Genomic DNA, 24,498 nt, shown 5'->3' on the forward strand with positions numbered 1-24,498 from the left:
ACAGATATCAGGATTTTAGACTTGTGTGCTAGGCACATGGGGCATTTTTTTTCTTTTGATCTAGGCTGCTTTATGGTTTGTAAATGACCTGTTTTTCTTATAAAAATCATACATGTTCACCTTGTAGAAGAGCGGTGGGCAGACTACATCTTTGGCCACATGGGTGACTTGTGTGTTTTTTGCAGATTAAGTGTTATGGTTGCACAGTCATACCCCTTTTCTTACTTACCGTCTACAGTGGCAGGGTTGAGTAGCTGTGGCGGAGAACCTATGACCTGCAAAACCTAAAATATTCACTGTCTGACCCTTTGCAGTAAGAATTTGTCCAAACATGCTGTAAAACACCTGGAAAAAAAAATGCAGGAAAGTACTGCTAAAAATAATCAAGTATTCACATCTCATCCTTAAAGGCTCAGGTTGATTATAATTTAACTGTTTTCATAGCTAAATATTTTGAACATTTCTGATTGTTTCCTAAGGTTGAATTCCTAAAATAACAGCTAGTGTGGGAGAATGGTTTGCAGGTCCTTTGTGTGAAATGTCTTTTGAGCTTGCCCTCCCAGCATCAGTGCCTGTACTTTGCCAACATCCAACAAACAAACACGACCCCTTTTGCTAACGGATTTGGTTTGCTTTCACCCACAAAGGGGCAGGTTCAAGGTGGTGGTCTGCGTCCTGTCTGCTGTTACAACGTGCCTGGCATTTGTCAAGCCCGCCATCAACAACATCTCTCTGATGACCCTGGGGGTTCCCTGCATGGCGCTGCTCATTGCTGAGCTAAGGAGGTGGGTACCAGTCTTTCTCCCTGGCCCTCAGGCTTTCCTTGGGATAGGAACAAACCAGTTCTTGGTTCTTTTACTGCCTTTGAAGAGGAGTTACCCCTCCCAAAGAGTCATCCCTGACTTGTAGATTAGGATCAAGTTGGATGGTTTGGTTCAAAATATTAATCTTGTTTTCAGAAAGAAGGGAGGAGTATAATCAATGTATTCTAATGATCCAAAAACTAGCTTAGGAGGAACATCTCAGGACCTGGCGGGTGCCTAGACCAAGCTGCCTAGAGTTAACCCTGCAGAAAGGAGAATGTTGTGTTGCGTTTGTTAGTCCCTAAGTCAATCACAAGGACTATAGCCCACCCCACGCCTCTGTCCATGGGATTTCCCCGGCAAGAATACTGAAATGGGCTGCCATTTCCTTCTCCAGGGGCATCTTCCTAATCCAGGGATCGAACCCATGTTTCCTGCATTGTGGGTGGATTCTTTACCACTGAGCCACCAGGGAAACCCAGGAAGGAGAATAGATGTGATATGAACACAAGTTCATATGTGTGACATGACAAGAGTAAGAAGAAAAGCAAAGTCCTGCGTTTATACAGAGAAGGAAAAAGAAATGAATGCCGGTATACAAAGCAGCCTTGCTACTTTCCCTGAGGCTTAGTTTCTTTCTCACAGCCTATCAAGTAAAGCCTTTTACTGTTTGCTTAAACATTTTCTTTTGTCTGTTTGCCTAAACATTTTCTTATGTCAGGTCTATGTGCAGAGTTCAGGTCGATACCCAGACACATTATTGGATTGGCCAAAAAGTTTGTTTGGATTTTTCTGGAAAGTTGTTTAGCTCTTGTGTGTGTTTAAGACTGTCTTATTCAGCCCCAACTAAAACACATCTAAATCACTACCGTATTGTAATACTCTTTGAAAATGCTTTTTCTCTGTACCACTTTTAGAAATCCACTCTAATTCATGGCTTATTGTCATAGACACAGATGGTCTTAATTGAAGTCTTGTATTTATCCCCCTTTGTGAGAGTTTCTCTGTGTAGTGTATAATCAGCTTTCTCTCACTCTTTGTTTTGAGTGGAGACATGTATATGGTTTCTACCATTGCTTTGCCTCTGGGGATTGTTTTGATTATCAGCAATACCAGGCAAGGTCAGAGTTGGTTGTTGAAGGGGGATATAAACTTGCTGGCTGGCAGTGGAAGGACTGTCCTGTCTTATCTTGTTGGCTTTGAGTACCCTTCATGGACCTGGGAAAGAACAGACCCATTTCAGAACACTAACAGAGGGTGCATGAGACAAGTGCTCGGGCCTGGTGCACTGGGAAGACCCAGAGGGATCGGGTGGAGAGGGAGGTGGGAGGGGGGACTGGGATGGGGAGTACATGTAAATCCATGGCTAATTCATATTAATGTATAACAAAAACTACTGTAATGATGTAAAGTAATTAGCCTCCAACTAATAAAAAATTAAAAAAAAAAAAAAGAACACTAACAGAGCTTAAAGCTCTTTGGAAAACCATTAAATTGCCGATAGAGATATCTGAATGGATTTGTGTAGCCCAGTGATGCTGGCTGATATTAGGCCTGAAGTCAATAGAATGTTCTCTACTTAGCTATGTTTCTTGAGAATTCACTACAATCTAGTTTTCATTTTAACTCCTGAGTTTCATATGTTTTAATCTATCAATTCAGTTCAGTCGCTCAGTTGTGTCTGACTCTTTGTGACCCCGTGAACTGCAGCACGCCAGGCCTCCCTGTCCATCACCAACTCCCGGAGTCTACCCAAACCCATGTCCATCGAGTTGGTGATGCCATCCAAACATCTCATCTTCTGTCGTTCCCTTCTCCTCCTGCCCTCAATCTTTCCCAGCATCAGGGTCTTTTCCAATGAGTCAGCTCTTCGCATCAGGTGGGCAAAGTATTGGAGTTTCAGCTTCAGCATCAGTCCTTCCAATGAACACCCAGGACCGATCTCCTTTAGGACTGGTTGGATCTCCTTGCAGTCCAAGGGACTCTCAAGAGTCTTCTCCAACACCACAGTTCAAAAGCATCAATTCTTCAGTGCTCAGCTTTCTTTATAGTCCAACTCTCACATCCATACATGATTACTGGAAAAACTATAGCCTTGACTAGATGGACCTTTGTTGGCAAAGTAACGTCTCTGCTTTGTTGGCAAAGTAACATCGCTGTCTAGGTTGGTCATAACTTTCCTTCCAAGGAGTAAGCATCTTTTAATTTCATGGCTGCAATCACCATCTGCAGTGATTTTGGAGCCCAGAAAACTAAAGTCAGCCACTGTTTCCACTGTTTCCCCATCTATTTGCCATGAAGTGATGGGACCAGATGCCATGATCTTAGTTTTCTGAAGGTTGAGCTTTAAGCAAACTTTTTCACTCTCCTCTTTCACTTTCATCAGGAGGCTCTTTAGTTCTTAGTTTTAATCTATAATTTTGTTCAAAACTGGCTAAAGAAAGGGAAACTTTTAAATTCACATTAGCTAAACAAGAGCAAATGAAGGGGCAGGTTTTACAGAATAAATGAATTTTCCTTCACAATTGTGATCTTTAAGCAGGGAAACATTTTCCTTTAATACTCTAATCTTTTTAAGTAAATACAAAGGAAATAATTTCTATTCTATACTTGAAATTTTTTACCCCTGAAAAGCCAGTCATCATTACTGCTAATTAGTCTTCATCATGACCTTAAAAACTTGCAGCATTGTGGAAGTATTCCTCCTTCTATCTCTAGGGTCCATCTTTCTACTTATGGATTATCCCCTCCATTTCCTTTTCCTATTTTACTCCTGTAAATTGTCTACTATGTCATCCCTCTCTCTCCAAAGGATCCTTCCCATTAGCTTGTTGAATTTCTCCCATTGTCTCTAACACCCATCCTAGCCTCTATTACATCTGTCTCTGGCCATCACCCTTTCTCTCTCATCTGTCACAGCCATGCTTATTTAAAAGGTGTCTCCATGTGTTTCCTCTCATTTATTCTTCAAGCTACTCTAACCTGGCTTCTGTGTGCACTTTGATACCCAAACCCCTCTTGGTTGTACGTTCACTGATCACTTTTTAGTCCTCCTGAATTTTACTTGTTTTCCCAGCTCTCTACACAATTCACCCCCTCAACCTTGGAACATTCTTTCCTGTGATTCCTATAACACCACATTCTCCTTTGTTTTTTTTTTAACCAGTTCTGCGGCAGCTCCTCTTCAGCCCCTCATGAGAGCGCCTTCTTTTCTATGCACCTGTCCATACAGGGAACCCATAAGGTACACCCTCACGTCTGCTCTTCTCTCCCTACACTTCCCCCTAAAACCTCTCATCTACTCCATGCCTTTAATTCCTGTTCATATGCTGGAGAGAAAGGGAAAATGGAAATTGTTCATCTGTGTGTTAGTGACTAAACTGGATAGCGGTCACTAATGTCGTGGGGCTCTATATATTTTTTCAAAAATCTTTTCAAGGGGTACATGTAACCCTCCGACTGACAGGGCTTTTCAGGTTGTTTTTTGAGCAGTTCTTTCTGAGCCTGCTGTCCACCCCATATTCACTGATGCTTTTGCCTATGTTTCCATCAGACAGCTGGGAAAGGTACCAGGAAGTCAGACTTTAGACACCATTAACCTGTTCAGCAAATATGAACAGATAACATCTGCACCCAAGAAGGGGTCATATTTATGTTAGACACGGACTCCTGCAAGTGAATGAGCTTGACTGACTGGGGTGCAGGCCTTTGAGGGACAGAGACCCCAAAGGAGGGGTGGAAGGGCCCTCAGCCACCAACTGCCTCTGGGCATTTCTCCCCAGGAGAAGAAGTCACCCTCTTTGTGAGCAATTTGGTAATAAGGAAGGAAAACGGCTGCTGAAGTTCCCCTCCAGCTGTTGGGGTTTGTTCAGAAACCCTTTGCCCCAGGGTGTGGAAGAGCTCATTTTTTCTTTCAGGAGCACCAAGAGCCTCCCTGAGTCTGACACCATCCCAGGAAGGCTCCCCTGGAGGTTCATAAATGAAGCACAGAGGGTATCGGCGAGGCTGTCATTGCTACAGAGAGAATTAGAGGGAAGGTGATGGGAGCTTGGGGGTCACTTAGGAGTGGAGACAGGTGGTGCGATTGTTAGGAACAATGCTCAGCCAAGGGCTTACTGAGGGACATTTGAACAAAATCTGGGAGGTGGCGAGCCCCGTGGCTATCTGGGAATAGCATTCCAGGAGGCAGAACAGCCAGTGCTGAGGCTTGGAGCAGCGTGCCTGGGGTTTTGGAGGAAAGGCAAAGATTGCTGGGGGGTTTGATGAGCAGAGGCAGTGTGGGGCAGGTAGGGAGTACTGGGTGGAGGGTAGGGAGTACTGGGTGGAGGGCAGAGGGAAGCCAGCACACTGGGGCCGTGAGCACTTCGGCTTTCCCTCTGGGAAGAGGGAAGACGTGGGAGGCTCTTGGGCAGGGTGTTGAGAGGTGACTGTAGGAACAGGGGCAGATGGAGGTGGTTGCCATAACTCAGAGGGCTTGGACCCAGGCAGTGGTGATGGAAAGAGATTGGATTTGAAATATATATCACCGTGCTGATGAATTAGATGTAGGGTATGTGAGAAAGAGAGCAATGACTCCAGAATTCTTGGCCTGAGGTCCTGAAAGCACCCTTCCCCAAGAGGGCCGGGAGGAGAACGGGTGTGGAACAGAAGAAAGGATCAGGAGCTCTCTGTAGACATGTGAAATCTAGATCAATACTGGCCACCGGGTGGATGTGTCATAATGTGACGTGTGGTTTGCAAGTCCGGAGTTAAGAAGAGGCCTGGGTGAGGAGTGTGGCTTTGTGAATCATCAGGGTATATATAGTGTTTATATCCTTGGGCCTGTGTGATGGGGCATTGGGTGGGAGCCCTGGTGCCAAGGGGCCAGGGAGGGTTAGGGCTGGAGGCTGGGGAGGTGTGAGGGGGCAGAGAAGTGGCCGGTGCATTAGAAGGAGACCAGGGCTGACACACGCTGTTCTCTGCGTCTCTGGCAGGTGTGACAACGTGCGTGTTTTTAAGCTGGGCCTCTTCTCCGGCCTCTGGTGGACCCTCGCCCTCTTCTGCTGGATCACTGACCGGGCCTTCTGTGAGCTGCTGTCGTCCGTCCACTTCCCCTACCTGCACTGTGTATGGTGAGCCGCATCGTCGGGGGCAGGGGCTGGCGAGGCAGGGTCTGCACTCTCTGCCATCACTCTGCTCTCCCTACGTAGACTGTCGGACGTTTCAGGGAGCAGGCTGAGCCAGAACAGACAGACCTAATTGCCTGTGCTTCCTGTCTGTGCTGTCTCTTACCTCTAGCTCCGTTATCAAAGCGGAAAGGAGCTTGGAGATCAAAGCTGTAACCTGAGCTCTAGCTAGATCTGCAGGGTAGGGGAATGTGGGGAAGGCTGGGGACAGATGTGACGTGGGGACAGGACAGTCCCAAATCAGAACCAAGCACTCCTGAGCCTGAGTGACCAGCCTGGGCCTCACAGGTCACCTGGGGACAGTCTTACCCATTCATTTGACAGGTGGAGACACAAGTCCAGAGAAATAAGAGTGAATTGTTAAGGATCGCCCAGCTGGTTACATAAAACCAGCCCAGAAGCTTAATCATGGGGAACATGATCAAGCATCTATAGAAGGCTCAGAATGCACTGTTAGGTTAAGAAAAAGGTTATGAAACAGCATGCAGGATCCTGTCCCCAGAAAGCAGAGGAGGAAATGGGGTGGTTTTCTTCCTGGGAACTGCTTCAACTCCAAACCTCGCATCATCTTTCCCTCTCTGTCCTCCAGGACTTCTGATTGTGAGATATCAAGGGACAAGAGAAATTTTTAGAGTCCTCCTTGTAAGTTGAGAGCACCCAGGGAGGAATTCTAGTGGTAAGGAGTTGTTAAAACTTGTTAGATCCAGATTTGGAAGGAGGCTGACCTCTATCAGGAGATGCCTAAGATTATTCGATTTGAAAGGATTCTCTTGAATTCCCTGGGATGTTTGAACTTGTGTATTATCTACCATGAGACCTAAGCTGCTCTCAGGTTAAGACTTGGGGACTTCCAGATTTGTTCGCTGAAGGCAAAGCAAAGCAGCTCATGCTGGGGATTCCAGTCTTAGGATCCATTGCCTGATATATCTTAGGTTCAACCTCGACTCACATTAGTGAATTTATATACACTTTGTATATCTGAGTTATAATTTACAGATTATTAAATGCACAGATTTTGTGTAGTCTGGTAAGTTTTGATAAATGTATCCACCTGTGTAAAGAGGCTCTCATTCAAAATATAGTACTTTCTTTAAGAATTTTTATTTTGTCTTTTGGCTGCTCCACGTGCAGCATGTGAGATCTTAGTTCCCTGTCTAGGGATTGAACCTGTGTCCCCTGCAGTGGAAGCTTGGTCTTAACCCGTGGACCACCAGGGAAGTCTCTGGTGTGTTTTTAATTGATCCAAGTTCCTTTATCACAGAGTGATTTAAGTAAAATTAAAAGTAGAGTGTAGTACCTTTGGTTCAAACTTAATTTGTTTCTAAATTTGGTATACTTTGAGGTCCCCCCCCAAAGTTGAACAATTTTCTGGGATTTCCCTGATGGTCCAGTGGTTAACATTTCCAGCTTCTGTGGCAGGGGGTGCAACTTTGATCCCTGTTTGGGGAACTAAGAACTCAAATGCTGTGTAGTGTGGCCAAAAACCAAACCAAAGTTGAAACTTTTTTTTTTTTTTTGGTTCCAGTTATAGTGATATATTTATTTATTACAACAAATTTAAACAACAGGGAAGTATAGAAAGAAAGGCTTTTACAATTCTAATTCTGTCCAAAGAGAACAATTGTTGACAACCTAAAGTATATCTTTCCAGATGTTTAGTTCTCTAATTCTACTTTTAAAAACAAAAATAGCTTCATTCTATACATGATGCAAGCTGGTTCTTCTTTTGCTGTTTCAATCATGGACAACTTTCCTTACCAATGTATTTATATTATTTCCATCAGCTGTGTGTCCAGTTAATAACTCACAATATGGGTAATGCTATGTAATTCATTTAACCAACTTCTCTGTCAAATGGATATTAAGGTTATTTCTAACTTTTCACTTTTACAAACAATTGGTAATGAATATCTGTATTTGTTCATATGACTGAATGTTCCCTTAGGTTATAATATGTTGCCAAACCCAGAGATACCAACTGACACAATTTTACTAAAATCTGTAAGATAATAAAAGTGTATCTGTAAGATATACTTTCATATATACTGGATGTTAGTAACTTTAAAAAGTATTTGTTAACCTGATTGAGAAAATTTTATTTTCATATCTTTTAAAAAGTTAGTATTTTGTTGGACATCTTTCAAATGTCAATTTACTATATCTTTTCTCTTTTGAAATGTGCCTTTTAAGTTTCTTTATCATCTCTTTGGAGTGTTCGTATTTAAAAATTTATATCCAGCCCGTACTTCGCGACACATAGTAGAGAGTCATTACTGTCAAATACCTATGTGCCATTTATTATGCACATTGGTAACATTTTCAGAAGTATAGAGAGTAATACATGGAGCCCCCAGGAAGGCAACAGTTAGCTTCTGTATTAATCTACAAGAGGCCAGTCTCATCCTTGCCACCCTCACCCACTGCCCACCCCACCCAGATTATTATAAAGCAAATCCCAGACACCCTGTGAAATGGTTGGTTTTTAGGGCTCTTCATCAGGTAGGGATTTTAATTCTTTGGCATATGGTACAACTATTCCCCGCTCCCCCGCCACTTTCCCATTTATCTTTTAGTATGTTAGTGATATCTTGTGCCATACTGTTTTAAACTTTCATGCTTTCACCTCTGTCAGTCTTTTCCTTTAGTTTTTTTTTTCCCTTCTCCCTTCTGCATGCATTACAGAGTGGCTGTGACATCCCTTAAATGACACTGTTCTCAACTGAGCAAGCTGGTAGTTCTCTTACAACCTTCTTTATTCCGGGTGTGTGTGATGTTTATATGTTTGGCTGTGTTGGGTCTTAGTGGCAGCCGTGGACTCTTCTTGTAGTTCACGGGCTTCTCTCCGGTTGCTGTTCGTGGTTCTAGAGCGTGGGCTCCGTAGTTGCCGCGCTCGGGCTTAGTTGCCCCGTGGCATGGGAGATCTTAGTTCCCCGACCAGGGATTGAACCTGCGTCCCCTGCCCTGGATGGTGGCTTCTTCACCACTGGACCACCAGGGGGGGTTCCCTGTTCCATGTGTTTTTAAATGTAGAGACGTCCATTGCATGTGGCTGCCACAGTGATCCCCTCTAGGGTTTCAGAACTTTGTGTCATTTTAAGAAAGACCTCTTCCAAGGTTTATAAAAATATTCTTTTATTTTTAAAAGAATATTATAAATGGATATTTATAAAAATATTCTTTTATTTTTAAAAGAATATTATAAATGGATATTTATAAAAATATTCTTTTAAATATGTTTTTTAAATGTATTTAAAATCTTTAATTTACCTGGAGTTTTAAGTTTCAGTATAAGGTGTAAAAGTTACATGCCTTTAAATGGTCCCCATGATAAAGATCAATATGAAAACTTTCTACCAGCACAGTAAAGATAAATAAAGCGTTTCCTTACTAAAGTGCAAAAGCTGATGAATCAGTGTAAAATTATTTCTAATGAAGGGTGTTAGATATGTGCAGCCCATTATTAAAGTGAGAAGCAGGGAATCGGTCCCCTGTGCTCAGTTATTTCCATTCTCTCAATGCCTCTGTTTTCTTTTTTATTTTAATTAAATTTGTTTATTTATTTACATGTCAATCTCAAACTCCCAATCGATCCTTCCCCCCCCTCCCCGCCCCCAACCATAAATTCATTCTCAGAGCTTGTGAATCAGTTTCTGTTTTGTGAATAAGTTCATTTGTATCCTTTTTATCTCTTTTCTTTCTTTTGGGCCATGCCCTGTGGCCTGTGGGATCTTAGTTCCCCAACCAGGGATCGAACCCTCGTCCCCTACAGTAGAACCACAGAGGCTTAACCACTGGTGCGCCCGAGAAGTCCCTATATCCTTTTCTTTTTTCTATGTTTTGCATATAAGCGATATCATATTAGTGCTTCTGTCTTAAACCCTTGTTTTCTGTGGAGCCCCAAAGGCATTGGCAAGTTTTTCCTGTTATTAGGCTGGAATGTTTTAGAACATTTCAAGAGAGGCTTTGTTAGCTCAGAATTTATCACTTGTGTGCTATTCCGGGGGTGTGGGGCTCCCTCACCCCTTCTTAACTAGAGGAGGCCCCTGCCAGCCTTTGCACCTGGGAAAGGGGTTAGCCTGGAGGGAGCGGGGTGGAAGTCCGGCCCAGTCCCCCTGTCTCGGGCCCTCACGCGTCTGTCTCCTTCGCCAGGCACATCCTCATTTGCCTTGCTGCCTACCTGGGCTGCGTGTGCTTTGCCTACTTCGATGCTGCGTCCGAGATCCCCGAGCAAGGCCCCGTCATCAAGTTCTGGCCCAGCGAGCGCTGGGCCTTCATCGGCGTCCCCTACGTGTCCCTTCTGTGCGCCAACAAGAAATCCTCGGTGAAGATCACATGAATGGCAAGGCGGTGACTGGCCTCTCTGCCCCCTAACCTTCACCTGCCCGCGCAGCCAGCCAGGGTGGGGCATTCGCAGAGTTGGGAGTGGGGTCTGTCTTTTTAAAATTCTATTCCCTTGGGACCTAACTAGAGTGTCTGTGGACCGCCAGGACTCCACAGTGCCTGGGGGCGAGAAATGCTTGCCCAGAGCTGGGAAGCAGGTAGCCAAGGACTCTGGGTGTGTGCTCTGTGTCACCTCCGGCTGCACGTTGGGCTGCGTCCTTTGTGCTGATGGCAGAGCCGTCCAGTGGAGGACCCCTTGCCGCACATGCCTTGCTTCGGGGCCCAGCTGTCCCCATGTGTTCCAGGAGCCGACCCTGCTGTGACAGACACATCCTGCATCAGATGAGACCCTCCGTCGAATGGAAGAAGTCAGAGCTTTTCATCTCAGGCCACCGTCCTAAATCAGAAGCAGACAAATGGAGAACACACAGGGCTTGTGCCCTCGGAGGCTGGCTTCCCCCTGCAGAGCTCCATAACCCGAGGTTTACATACACGTGTGAACCCCCTTCCTGCTACCTCTGCTGAGAGATGGAGACTTGACTACAGATCCGGGTGAAGCTCACGTGCGAAACCCTCTATGCCAAAAAACCACACTCCACTTTAAGCCATTCTGGAAGATGAGCACAGTCTTTAAACGCTGACATGGTTTGCCTCCCCAACCCCACCCCAGCCCAGTATCCTCAAATACAAAGAAGAATAGCTGCGGTGTGAGTGTTCCATACACAGACTCCTCCCCTCTTAGTGCTTGACCTCTGTGACCTTCCCAAAGGCCCGTGACAATCGCGGTAGGGATCCTGGTTCAAAATTTGGAGCAAATGTGAAGTCTGAGAAGTTGTTCTCATTGGAAGCCTCTTGTCTGCTGTCCTGTTCTGGAAGTTACCGTCAAGAATCTTGCCTCTTCTTTCTTTGATATCTACTGTGGGAATTACTCTCGGTATTCTCACAGGATGAGGTGCTTCCTGCAGCTTCTCCAGTCATTTGACCACTTGCTTTCCTTAAGTGCTGGCTGTAATTATTCACTGGCTCCTTTGGGTGCAGCAGGGCAAACCTCTTGCCCTCTGAGTTCTTCTCACCTAAAGTCACACTGGCTGCAACCCATCTCCTCTTCACTGGGCTGAATGGAAGACCCCACAGGTATCTTCAAGGTGCGAGGTGGGGATTCATGACCTCAGGGATACTCGTGTTAACTCAGGCATCTCTTGCTTTGCAACATTCCATCACGGGAGCGGGCAGAACAGATGTGTTCTTCTCATGTGGGTAGGAAGCATGTCAGTGTCCTCCGTGTTTAAGAATGGGGCCGTAGCAATTTTGGCTTGTCTGGGCACTCAGACTCTTGTTAGAACTTGCACAGGATCAAAAGGTGAAAAGTCCAAGGAGCAACTGAATTTAGAAATGAATGACTTTATTCTACTTCTGTGGTTTTCAAATGATTTTAGCAGAAGAACCCTGTTGGCCGTAAGGCGTCTTTATGGAGACCTAATGTGTGAAATAAGTTGTATTTTATTAGCTTAATTTTATTTTGAGGTTAAGCTTGCAGCATTTCCTGAATAATATGAAAGGCAATGACATGCAAAGTAACAAATTGGTGGTTTCCAGGTTAGAAAGTTTTGGTATGGAATGAGTGTCCATGTTGCTTTATTGTAGTTTAAAAATCAGTATTTGAGTTAAATACTCATGGAATCGTTAACATATGAATATGAGACCTAGGTGGCTTGTGAAACAGTATTGGAAAACTGCTCTTTAAATCCTTTGGGTTTCAAGACTAGAGTTTTCTTTAAAGGGAGCTGTCAGACCATCCTCTTTTCAGACTGTCTCATCCATGCTGAAGGAGAAAAATGCTCTGAGGAGGGAGTTGGTTGTATTTTAAGCCCAGCTCTTTTAATGGGGAAAAATAAGGAGAAGCAGAGTGTAGGTAATGATTTGTGTGTGTGAGGTTTAGCTTCTGTCTTGAAAGTCCCTCAGTGATGGGAGCACTGTCCCAGCCATCAGGGAGGGACCATTCCTCCTGATGGAATGAAGGGCATGTTCCTTGGAAACCACCACCTCCAGCCCCAAAGGCTTTGCCCACCTGGAAGGTTCTGAATGACCTTGGAAATGGGTATGAAATGCGACTCTGCTAGAAGTAAAGAAGTAAGTGCCCTGACTTAGGGCTATTTCTCTTCTTCTGCACGACAAATGACTAAGTTTCAGAAAGAATGCTTTTGTTAGGAAAAACAAAACGCCCTTCTAGCACATGCATGAGTGCTCAGTCCAGTCGTGTCTGACTCTTGGCGGCCCCACGGACTGCAGCCTGCCAGGCTCCTCTGTCCATGGGATTCTCCAGGTGAGAATACTGCAGTGGGATGCCATGCCCTCCTCCAGGGGATCTTCCCGACCCAGGGATCAAAGCTGAGTCTCTTATATCTCCTGCATTGGCAGGAGGGTTCTTTGCCACTAGCCCCCTTCTAGAGGTTGATTTTAATGGTATGAGGCTGAGAAAAAGTGTGAAATAGGGTGTATTTGAGGAAGACAAGTCTTCACTCTATGTCTGAACAGAAATCACTTATGTTTACCAGTGTGGGATGGTAAATCAAGAGAGTAGGAATATGCCAATCTTACTTTGTTTGGATTATGGCATCATTCATATTTATATTTACATTTATAGTCATAATACTCTTATAGCACTACATGCTTTTTAAGGAAAATGGGGATATCACAGAAAAGTTAACGAGAAGAAAACAAAGTAATCTATTTCTATGGCTCAAGGACAACCACTGTTAATATATTTTGGCATATTTCCTTCTTATCTTTTTTTCCCTAATACAGTTGTAAATAGATGCCTTTTAGAGCTGACAGTTGATTTTGTACCTTGAATAGAATATAAATGCCAGTCATATTTTTCCTGAAGAACAGGTTTTGGGATATTTGAGAGTTAGCTATATTCTTGAGTGTTCATCACTGGATTGTAAGACTTACTACTAAGTCTTCTCTTTTTAGTTAAGCCTAACATCAATGGGCCCTAAGAAATAATGAATTCTACTTTTTGATATGCTTCTGCACTTAGATGGACGAGTCCTAGAAAATAGCTGTTAAATATATAGTTGTACAGGTTTTGATGTAAAGAGTGAATAGCTTATTTCATTCCTTGATGTGCAATCAAGAATCTTTTTATCTCCCCTGGTCATTCAAGGAGGTGGAGATTTGACAGTTAGGAGTTAGGTCATGACAGTTACTCAGCATGGCTATTAGATATTTCTTCTGGTGAGGATTTGCCTAAGATTGACACCCAGCAGGAACTGGATTTGGAATATTAAAAAACAAAATATTAATGTAACAAGTGATCATTTAAGTTAATGATTCTTATTTTATAGTGTCTGATTTTTAGAAAATGTTTCCTCCTTTTATTATTTTAATGTAAAACCAGCACTTCAGTGACTACATTGTGGGTGTCTGGGGATAAGATGCCTGCATCTGTTTGGTAATAGGCTACGCTTGGGGGGTGCTCTGCGCCTGTCCCCCCGAAGAATGCCTGGAAGACATTCCTTGTGGATCAGAGATGTCCTTTTGGGAGACTAAGCATGATGGTCATCAAGCACAGGATCTGTAAAAACACCATCACCTATGCTATTTATTGGACTTCTCAGGTATGTAAAAACTTCTCATTCATTATGCTTACGTGAGCTGGCGCCATTCTGGAGGCTTCAGAACTGAGGGGTGAGCCTCCCCTGACTGTTCATCGCTCGGGGCCGATGTGGAACCATCTGCCTGGGGGACAGGTGAGCTCGCCTGGCTACAGCCTCCCTCAGAGCTCCTGGTTCCCAAATGAACCTGGAACCCCTAATAGTCAGCTCTTTGCCTGGTTGCTGCTGATCCAGCTGGTCAAAGAGAAGTCTTGGGCTAGGTTGGGATTCTCGATGGATTTTGTAGACATCATTTTCCTACAGATTTTTTAATGGCCCCTACTTCAAAGAACTCCTTGTTTGAATCGTAGCTTTCCCTATTTGTTAAACCAGTTCTGAGAGGATTTTGTAACCACAGTATGTAATTAGAGCAAATAGATACATATTTTCAGGTATATACCCTGTTCTGTACTTTATATAGGGTGTTCTGTAGAAGGGTAGCGGGCCCACTGGCTGTGGTAGCATTTAACCTCTGTTACATTGGGAGTAACTGAAGGCCTTTTGACATGGAGCGTGTGCACTTTATGCTCTTTTTGTGAATTGACTGTGATGGCTATGTTTGATATTAAAGCCCTAGGGGGCATTTTTCTGTGAATGAATAGGTTTATGTTTGTTTATTTCCAAAATGATTTCTGCAACAGCTGCTATGAGAAATACATTTAAGGGACTGCATCAGTTCATGGCAAATAGATGGGGAAACAGTGGAAACAGTGGCTGACTTTATTTTTCTGGGCTCCAAAATCACTGCAGATGGTGATTGCAGCCATGAAACTAAAAGATGCTTACTCCTTGGAAGGAAAGTTATGACCAACCTAGGCAGCATATTAAAAAGCAGAGACGTTACTTTGCCAACAAAGGTCTGTCTTGTCAAGGCTGTGGTTTTTCCAGTGGTCATGTGTGGATGTGAGAGTTGAACTATAAAGAAAGCTGAGCACCGAAGAGTTGATGCTTTTGAACTGTAGTGTTGGAGAAGACTCTTGAGAATCCCTTGGAGTGCAAGGAGATCCAACCAGTCCATCCTAAAGGAGATCAGTCCTGGGTGTTCATTGGAAGGACTGATGCTGAAGCTGAAACTCCAATACTTTGGGCACCTGACGCAAAGAGCTGACTCATTGGAAAAGACCCTGATGCTGGGAAAGATTGAGGGCAGGAGGAGAAGGGGACGAAAGAGGATGAGATGGTTGGATGGCATCACTGACTCAATGGACATGAATTTGGGTAAACTCTGGGAGTTGGTGATGGACAGGGAGGTCTGGCGTGCTGCAGTTCATGGGGTCGCAAAGAGTCGGATACGACTGAGTGACTGAACTGAAGGTACATTTGCTCAAACTCATTTATTAATGAATTTGGGTATCATTCTTATTAATCATACTTAAAATGAGTATATTTAATACTAATTAAACTTGCTAGTTAATCATTGGTTTCTTCTTAGAGCTGTGAAATTAATACACTTACATATTTCCAGTATAAAAGTACCTAGAGGCAGTTTATTGAAAGGTCTGTAATTATGTCAGATGGATATAAAATCTCAAATGCAGAAAACATTTCATTTAAGCTGCAGTGCATCCAGTCACTGGAAGGAAGGTCATATAACAATATAAATTAGTAAATGAATTTAGCAGGAAAATTCTGTATATCCGTTTTTCTTAATTTCCTGTGACCATTGTTTTTAATTTAAGGGATTCATAGGCAATCCTATTTATAAGAATAATGTGACTATGAGAAGAGAAAGATTGAGTGGTCAGCAGTATCAGCAGTGCTGCCGTGGTCGTAGACATTTTTTTCTGGCCAGGATGAGGGGATGAGGGGTGGCCACTGAGGTCTTTGATAATCTGCTATAAGCAGTGGGTCTTCTCCCTAGGAAAATGGCCATACAGAGAATTACTTGGGTATTCAGATGCCCCGAGAAGCCATCCAGGTAGAGAATGTGCGACATGACATGAAGCCAGGATTCACCTCCTTTCTGGTGGTGAAATTGAGGTCTCCATAGCTCAGCATTCCTGACTGCCCTCCAAGACCAATCCCAGCCCCCTTCTCCTGTGAGGACTTTCCATCACGAGGGAAAACTTACACCGTAAGAGTTGAACAAATTTGAAATTTACATCTTCCTCAAGCCTCTGGTCCTGGTTTATACTTCCAGATTCTCCTTAAATGCTATCTGGATCTGCCGTATTTTTACACTGTGGACATTTTTCCAGAATAAAAAAATGTTTTTAAATATGGTATTTGGGTTCTCGTCCTCTGCTCTCTCTGGAGCGGAGCTCAGCCTCCTCCTCTGGTCCCACTTTAAAGGGGCTGGCAGCCCCTTTCCCCAGTTTACAGTTACCTTTTTTTAAAAAAAATTTTCAATTGGAGGATAATTGCTAAAGATTTATTTTTATCTCAAGTGGGCACTTTTGTCTCTGGTCACCCCCAGGCCTGGTGACCCTCTGAGTATTAACTCACAAAAAGAAAAAGAATCAACCACACCTGGATTTTTGTTGGCTTATTGGCTTGTTTATTTCTTGCTAAAACATTTGATTCAGCTGCTTTAAAATCGAGCACAGAGACCATAACGTGATCTTTAAGAATGTAACACAGAACAGTAAAGTCAGTAGAGCTTACTTTGATATTAGGGCAGATGGTGGGAAAGTGGCTGACTAGGGCACTCGGGGCATGGCGTGACAGAAATTCACGATGGCATCTTTGGTGACACTGGCTAGAGAAGGATGTTCGTGAACAAAGAAAGCTGTAGTCACCGGGGCGGGGGGCCGGACCGGACCTGGAGCGATCCCTGGAGTATTACCGCCATCTAGTGGCCTTTCCGGGCATTGCTCTCAGTGGCACGTGTGAGGCCTTTCCCAGTTGGGACTCGGGTTCCATCCCTGGTTGGAGAAGATGCCCCGGAGGAAGAATGGCACCCCACTCCACTATTCTTGCCTGGGAAATCCCATGGACAGAGGAGCCTGGAGGTCTACAGTCCATGCAAGTGAAAGTGAAGTCGCTCAGTCGTGTCAGACTCTGCGACCACATGGACTCTAGCCCACCAGACTCCTCCTCCATCCATGGGATTTTCCAGGCAAGGTTACTGGAGTGGGTTGCCATTTCCTTCTCCAGGGGATCTTCCCAACCCAGGGATCGAACCTGGGTCTCCTGCATTGATGGCAGACTCTTTACTGTCTGAGCCACAAGGGGCTACAGTCCGTGGGTTGGCAAAAAAGTCTGACATGAGTCTGAGCACCTGAGCACACACACACTCACTATGATTGTCTCAAAGCTTCCACAAGTTATGCCACTTCTTTTGGGGCCCAAGTATGTTTCCCTGGATTTTTTTTCAAGCTTCTCTCTTCTTCATTTCCCTTTATTGTATTCCTCCAGCAAGTCATTCTTCACTCACTAGGTGTTTGATCTTACCTGATTAAAAAAAAAAAAAATCAGCCAAATACCTTAAACCAAATATTTCCCTATCCACAAAGCCAACTTTACGTGGCTGTGATCTGGAGGAAGTTTTTTAATCCACTGGAGTTAAATTTAACTTTTGGTATCAATAGTTTCATTTACACGAGTCAAACATCAGTACAACCCCCCAAATTTAAAGACTGAATCCAGTTTGAACCAACGCTTTGCAAATACCTGCTATGCTAATACAGAAGTGAGCAGGGGTGAGGTGGGTGTGGGGAGTGTTGAAGAGGAAGGAGACCATTAACTCTGCTGAAATCCCTACGTAAGAGAGGAATTCACGGATTCACGGTGCTGGGGAGGCAGGTGGGGGACAGCAGTGAGGTTTGACCAGGAAGGAGTTGAGGTTTGAGAATTCTAAGTGTTAACTGGTGGCCCATGAGCCACATTTAATAATATATAATCTCAGTCTGATTAAAGTATCTGTAGGGAGTAATACTACCTAGGAGTAGTAGTATTTTCTTAAAGCCAATCTTATTTGAGAGCCCATCACATAAGTTATCTTTCAGGTAAGTTATCTTCTCACAATTATTTTGTGTGGCTATTGTTATTCCTATTTTGAGTACCATAAAACTGAGGCTCAGAAATGTATCTTGAACACAGCTGTTTAGTGGCAGAATCAGGTTTTGAACCCAAGCCTTTTGACTCCAGTTCTGTTTCCATAGTATTTAATCTTATTTTCCAAATGGCAAAGGAGGTAAAAGGTTTTTATATAGATAGGTGAACACTAAGTTGGGATTACTGGGTTCAAAAGTACCCTTTTAAAATGCATGATTAGACAATATAGAGTAGCAGTTGGCATGTAGTGAATCAAGCTGTTGTTTAGTCATTGTGTCTGATTCTTTGCGACCCCATAGACTGTAGCCTCCACTGTCTATGGGGTTTCCCAGGCAAGAATACTGGAGTGGGTTTCCATTTTCTTCTCCAGGGGGCTCTTCCCCACTCAGGGATCGAACCCGTGTCCCCTGCATTGGCAGGTGTATTCTTTACCATTGAGCCACCAGGGAAGCCTCAGTAATCAAGACTCCCCCACCATCAAGCAGTCCTGGGTGATAGTGCCATCTTGTGGCCACAGGCAGGAACCGCACTCCATCCTCATACCTTCCCAGGAGTGGATGATGTGTGCACATGGGGACTCCTTCCTGGTCTGGCTGCAAGCCATCTCTTACTCTTGGCAGTAGATCTGCAAATCCAATTCATTCCTGGCCCTCTCTACTTGGATGTCCAGTAGACAGTCGCATTCGTCTTACCCCAAACTTGCACCTTGTTCACCTTCTGAGTAAGTCAGGCCACTCCATCCAGTTGCCAGAGTCCCCACTTTCCTCATTTGTCCATATCTTACCTAAGAGTAGGTAAATCCTCTCCATCCCACTTCCCCGCTGTCTCAAATCCATCCATTTCTCTCCATCCTAGAGAGTGCCCCGCTGTCTCTTGTCAATTCATCCTCCATACAATATACCACAGAGGGGCTGGCCTGACGGACAGACATTTACTTCTCACACTTTGGGACACTGGAAAGTCCAAGACCAAGGTACCAGCATATTTGGCTCCTGGTGAGGACCAGCTTCCTGGCTTGCAGGTGGCCACCTCCTCTTGTGGGCAGGGAGAGCGTGCTCCGGCATCTCTCCTCCGTGTTATGGGGCCACCAGTCCCATCATGACCTCACCCTCATGACCTCACCTTGACCTGCATGTATACACGCTCAGTCGCTCAGTCGTGTCCGACTCTATGCAACCCCATGGACGGCAGCCCGCCAGGCTCCTCTCTCCCTGGGATTCTTCAGGCAAGAATACTGGAGTGGGTTGCCATGCCCTCCTCCTGGGGATCTTCCCGACCCAGGGATCAAACCCATGTCTCCTGCCTTGCAGGTGGATTCTTTACCCACTGAGCCTCTGGGGAAGCCCCCATCTTAACCTGATCACCTTCCAAAGGTTCTGCCTCCAAATACCATCACACTGAGGGGGAAGCGGGTGTGGGCAGCCGGTGTTTAGGGCTTCAACATATGGATTTGGGGGGATGCAAATTTTCAGGTCACTGCAGACTATATGAGGGAGGTTTTTCTTCATTTTCTTGGTGAAGTCCTGAGGCCTGGGGTCGGGGAATGCATATCTGATCCAAGACCACAGAGCCAGTAAGCGGCTCAGCTCTCTCCCACCCCAAACCTGGGCTCCTTCCCTTCTTCATGGGCAGCAGAGAAGGAGGGACAGCGTCCACTGTGCTGAGTGGGGGGAGCTAAGGGAGAGACTTGGCTAATGTGTTCTGAGCAGCTTCACTATGCACCAGGCCCTCATGTGGACATGGGTGATGGACCCCAGGGCACATGTCTGTGACATAGAAAGACTGAGTCACTTGCCTGAGGACGTGAAGCTGGTGACTGATGGAGATGTCACAGCATCAGCTGCCAGGTCACTGTGTGTGTTCTTGAGTTTGCTCACCCCTTTCAGATTAGGTCGGGGTTTCCTGTGGCGGTGATAACAGATGACTGCAAGTTTCTATGGCTCAAAGCAACAGAAATGTATTCTGTCACAGTGCAGGAGACCAGAGTCTGATTCTAGATGTCCCCCACAGGGGGACTTCCCCAGTGGTCCAGCAGTTAACACTCTGTGCTTCGGCTGCAGGGGTATGGGTTTGCTCCCTGGCTGGGGAACTAAGATCCCACTTGCCATGCTGGGTGCTTCCCCTAAAAAAAGTTCAAGATAAAGATGTCAGTGGGGTTGACTCCTTCTGCAGCTCCGGGAGAGAGTCTGCTTCTGCCTCTCTCCTAGTTTTTGGTGGTTGCCAGCAATCCTGTTACCTCCACCTGCAGACCTATCCGTCCAGTCTCCGCCCCTGCTGTCCGGCGGCTTCTCCCTGTCTCCGTGTCAGAACCTCCCTCTCCCATCTCTTATAAAGACAGCAGCCTAATTCAGTTCAGCCTTAATGAACTAATTACATCTGCAAAGACCCTCTTCCCAAATAAGGTCATGGTGGGAATCCCCGGTCTATGCCAATTTTGGGGGGACAGCATTCAACCTACTGCCCTGTCCCACAAGCTGCTTCCCGCATCTGCCCAGAATATGGGATCCCCTCCCCTCGTGTTTAGCCAGAGGCCCCAGAAGAGTGTTACGGAGCAGCTGCAGTCCCAGTGTGCACACGAGCGCACAGATACACACCCACCGCAGGCTTCCGCCTTCTCCTCCGTGGCCCCTGTTGGGGTTCCTCTAATACCTTTTTCACCCCCATCCGAGCTGGGGAGTGTGTGCCCCACCCTGCCAGCTGCTGTTGAAAAACACTTTGAGAAACAGTGAGTGGTGGTAGGATAGGACAGAACGGATCTCAGGGAGCTTGGCTGCCGTTTCATTTGGCAGAATTCCCCCCTCTGTCCCAGAAGTTTAGGGTGTCTGGCAGGGGAAAGCCAGCCACCTCTCACCCCAGGCACCCCATGGCCGCCTCATCTTTGTGTGGCCAGAAACAAGCCCAGGGCTGACCTGGCAGTCAGTGTTGGGGAGGCTGAATTCAGACGTCTACTAATCAATCGATCAGTCAATTCACAGAGCTAGAGAATGCAGGGTGTAGAGGGACACCTTGCCGGCTCCAGGAAGTTCTCTTTGATTGGAAGGCAACGTCCACACTGGGACGAGAAGGGTGGAGATGGGCGGGTCAGCGCTCAGCAGACTGCTCCGCGCTCTTGTCAACAGCACTGGGATTGGTCGATTGGTCTGTCCGGAATGTGAGGCAGAGAGAGAAAGTGTGTGAGAGAGAGGGAGACTCAAGGTGATTGTGCCGCTCGTCCGAGAGATCCCCTCACCAGCTGGTACCAAGGGTGGGGATACACTTGTGCCCGAGCGCCGGGCGGGTGATGGGGAGATGGGGGCGGGAGCCGGATAAGGAATGGGCCTTGGTCTTGCGAGGGGGAGAAGGGGGCGCGCTGCCCAGAGTGCCCGCCAGGGGGCAGTGCAGCCCCGCACACAGCGCGGGGCCCAGGGTGGCCTTGAACCCCGCCTCCCGCGCAGGCAGCAGAGGGTTCTCCCAGGCGTGGGGGGCTCTCTGCCCGTTGGATTATTTCTGTCAAATTGCCAAGACTGGCCGTGGGCTGCAGAGATTCCGGCCCCAGGGTTAAGGTCTGCACTCTGTGAGGGCCCCCCAAACCCAGATTCCAGAGAATGGGTGTACCCCAAAGCTGGTGACACCTCCTGTTCTGGGCCCCTCACCTGCAGGAGTCCACGCTGAGCCCTTGTTCGTTTTTAAAACTGTTAGCTAATTAGGACCTACTCTATAGCGCAGAGAATTCTACTCACTACTCTATAATGCCATATATAGGCAAATCTAAAAAAGTGGATGCATGTTGGTGTATAATCCATTCACTTTGCTGCATTTGTGAAACTAGCACAACGTTGTAAATCAGTTATACTCCAATACATTAAAAAAAATGTTTCTTTGTTTCTTGTTTTTTTTGAGACATATACCACGAACTATGAGTGATTGCATTACAAATTACCCCAACACTAAATTATAACAGGGCTTCTCAGGTGGAGCTACTGGTAAAGAACCCACCTCCTAATGCAGGAGATGTAGGAGATGCGGGTTCGATCCCTGGGTCAGGAAGATCCCCTGGAGAAGGAAATGGCAACCCACTCCAGTATTCTTGCCTGGAGAATCCCATGGACAGAGGAGCCTGGCAGGCTACAGTCTATGGGGTTGCAAAGAGTCAGACATGACTGAAGTGACTAAGGAGGCATGCAAGTTATAACAAAAACAAATATTTACCATCTCTCAGTTTTTGTGGGTCAGGAATTAAGCACGGGCTTGGCTCAGCAGTTCTCACTTAGGGTTCATCAGGAGTTTCAGTGAGATGATAGCTTAGGATTTGGGGTATGAGATCTGGTAAGGAATCTCTGAGCCTCAGTTTCTCATCTGCAAAATGGAGATAATAGAAGTACTCTTAGGGTTGTTATGAGGATTAATGAAATAATTTTCACATGACAGAAACGGCCAATTGCCTACCTCAGGTGCCGTTCCCTCCTCTTTCTTTGTAATAGAGGCTCCAGTGTTAAGCTGTAAGGATGGATGGCTGCCTGGAATAAATCTACATTTTCCATTTTTTCCCCCAGTCACTTCTGTTTGAAGAGATAGAAGTAGAAGTGGTAGCTTTCAGGAAACTTCTTGTGATGGTACTTTTATGGGTCAACCTGACTGGGCAAAGGGATGCTCTGATAGCTGGTAAAACATTATTTCTGGTGTGTTTGTTAGGGTATTTCTGAAAGAGATTAGCATTTGAGTTGGTAGACAGAGTAAAGAGGATTGCCCTCACTAATGTGGGCAGGCTTTGCCCAGTCCTTGGAGGGGTTAAATTGAGCAAATAGGCAGAGGAAGGACAAATTTGCCCTCTCTGCTTGAGCTGGGGCATCCATCTTCTCTTGTATTCAGATGTTGTTGCTCCTGGTTCTCTGGCTTTTGGTCTGGGACCAGCTTAGACAGTTGCCTCTCCTGGCTCTTTGGCCTTTAGGTTTAGACTGAAGCTACATGACCAATTTTCCTTGACCTTTACCTTACAGAGGCAGATTGTGGGACTTCTCAGTCTCTATAATTGCACAAACCAATTGCAGTAAATTTCTCTCTTTCTACCGTATTGGTTCTAATTTTCTGGAGAACCTGATTAGTACTTCTTTTAAAAGAAACTGCTATCTCTATTTGTTTCTTTTGTTGTTTCCCTTCCTCTGTTTAACTTCCTGGAATGTGGGTGTGGTGGCTGGAGCTCTGGTCCCCATCTTGGAACATGAGGCCAAGCAGCAAACCGTTGGGATGAGAGAATAGTGAGTTGGAAGGAGCCTAGATTCAGGAACCTAGTTGTGAAGTTGCCGTACCAATCCTGGACGGCCCACATTATACAGAAATACACTTTCACCCTGTGTTTAAGCAATTGTTACTTGGGTTTTTTTGGGGGGAGGGGAAGTGTTTGGCTCATGCAGCTGAGCTGAGCATCCTACCTGACTACATCCTTGGCAAGTGACTGGTAGTAGGTGCTCCCCTGGTGGCTCAGATGGTAAAGAATGCTCTTGCAATGCAGGAGACCCAGCTTCCATCCCTGGGTCGGAAAGATCCCTTGGAGAAAGAAATAGCAACCCACTCCAGTATTCTTGCCCGGAGAATTCCATGGACAGAGGAACCTGGTGGACCACAGTCCATGGGGTCACAAAGAGCCAGACACGACTGAGCAACTAACACAGGAGGTGCTCAGCACAGTGGTAAGTGTTTTGAGTATTCAAAGCTGGGGTTGAAACCGTCAACCAAACCTCATAGCTTGGATATGGGGAGTTAACAGTCAGGATGGCAGGGAAAAATCAGTGGGGCCAAGAGACCTGGGTCAAAGTTTCAGCTCTTCTCTCAACCTTTATTTTATTTTCTTTAATAGAGACTGGACTAGTTTTGGTGTTTTCAAAACTTTTCAGCAGCAGAAATTGTTTTTTCACATGGAAGCCAATATATTAAACAGATGTAAGTGGTACTTCTGACCCACCCAGGGGGATGATTCTCCTGGAGAAGGAAATGGCACCCCACTCCAGTATTCTTGCTGGGAAATCCCATGGATGGAGGAGCCTGGTGAGCTACTCCAGGGGGTCGCAAAGAGTCAGACCCAACTGAGTGATGGAGCCCACACACACTCTAGAAGGAGCAGTAATCTTGGGTAAGGGAGATATCAAGCCTTCATTGTCTTGGGTTGCCTGAGGCCTCCAGCTCTAAGTATGCTGAGGACAGAGCCTGTAGCTTCATCTTACAGTAAGGGAAGCACAGGAGTTCATCACCTTATCTCAGGAGTCTTTTCCCCTTGTGGTGTTAGGCTGAGTATCACATTGCATTTGCCAGAAGTCAACGTGAAGCCACAAAGCTCAGACTGCAACTTGAACTCACTTTTTTTTTTTTTAGTTTATTTATTTTTAATTGATTGCTGTCTTTCAATTGAAATTGTGCACCTGGTCTCAGGACTTAGTGCAGCTCGAGTTCTTTATGTTCAATGAGAAGGAAATTGATAGGTAAGAAGTGGATTTACTCAGAGGGTTGCATGTTCCATAGATA

The 24,498-nt window shown here is 45.5% G+C and overlaps 1 protein-coding gene across 6 annotated transcripts in view; it reads left to right on the forward strand.

Annotated features, from left to right (window-relative positions):
• The window catches only part of ACER2 (alkaline ceramidase 2), a 38,873-nt gene extending 24,271 nt beyond the window's left edge, over positions 1 to 14,602 (forward strand). Inside the window, exons 4-7 of one of the 6 annotated variants that reach the window (XM_070480573.1) lie at positions 648 to 785; positions 3,970 to 4,047; positions 5,777 to 5,914; positions 6,558 to 9,137. In XM_070480573.1, the coding sequence (XP_070336674.1) occupies positions 648 to 785; positions 3,970 to 4,047; positions 5,777 to 5,914; positions 6,558 to 6,600 (397 nt within the window). In that variant the 3' untranslated portion in view covers positions 6,601 to 9,137. Of the gene's footprint in view, positions 1 to 647; positions 786 to 3,969; positions 4,048 to 5,776; positions 5,915 to 6,557; positions 9,138 to 10,117; positions 11,070 to 13,812 lie in introns of those variants that run through there. The other 5 variants (XM_070480569.1, XM_070480572.1, XM_070480570.1 and 2 more) reach the window with 5 other exon arrangements.
• The last annotated feature ends 9,896 nt before the right edge of the window (positions 14,603 to 24,498 follow it).

Source organism: Odocoileus virginianus, chromosome 18 (genome assembly GCF_023699985.2).
Source record: "Odocoileus virginianus isolate 20LAN1187 ecotype Illinois chromosome 18, Ovbor_1.2, whole genome shotgun sequence".
In the NCBI taxonomy this organism is placed as follows: domain Eukaryota; kingdom Metazoa; phylum Chordata; class Mammalia; order Artiodactyla; family Cervidae; genus Odocoileus; species Odocoileus virginianus.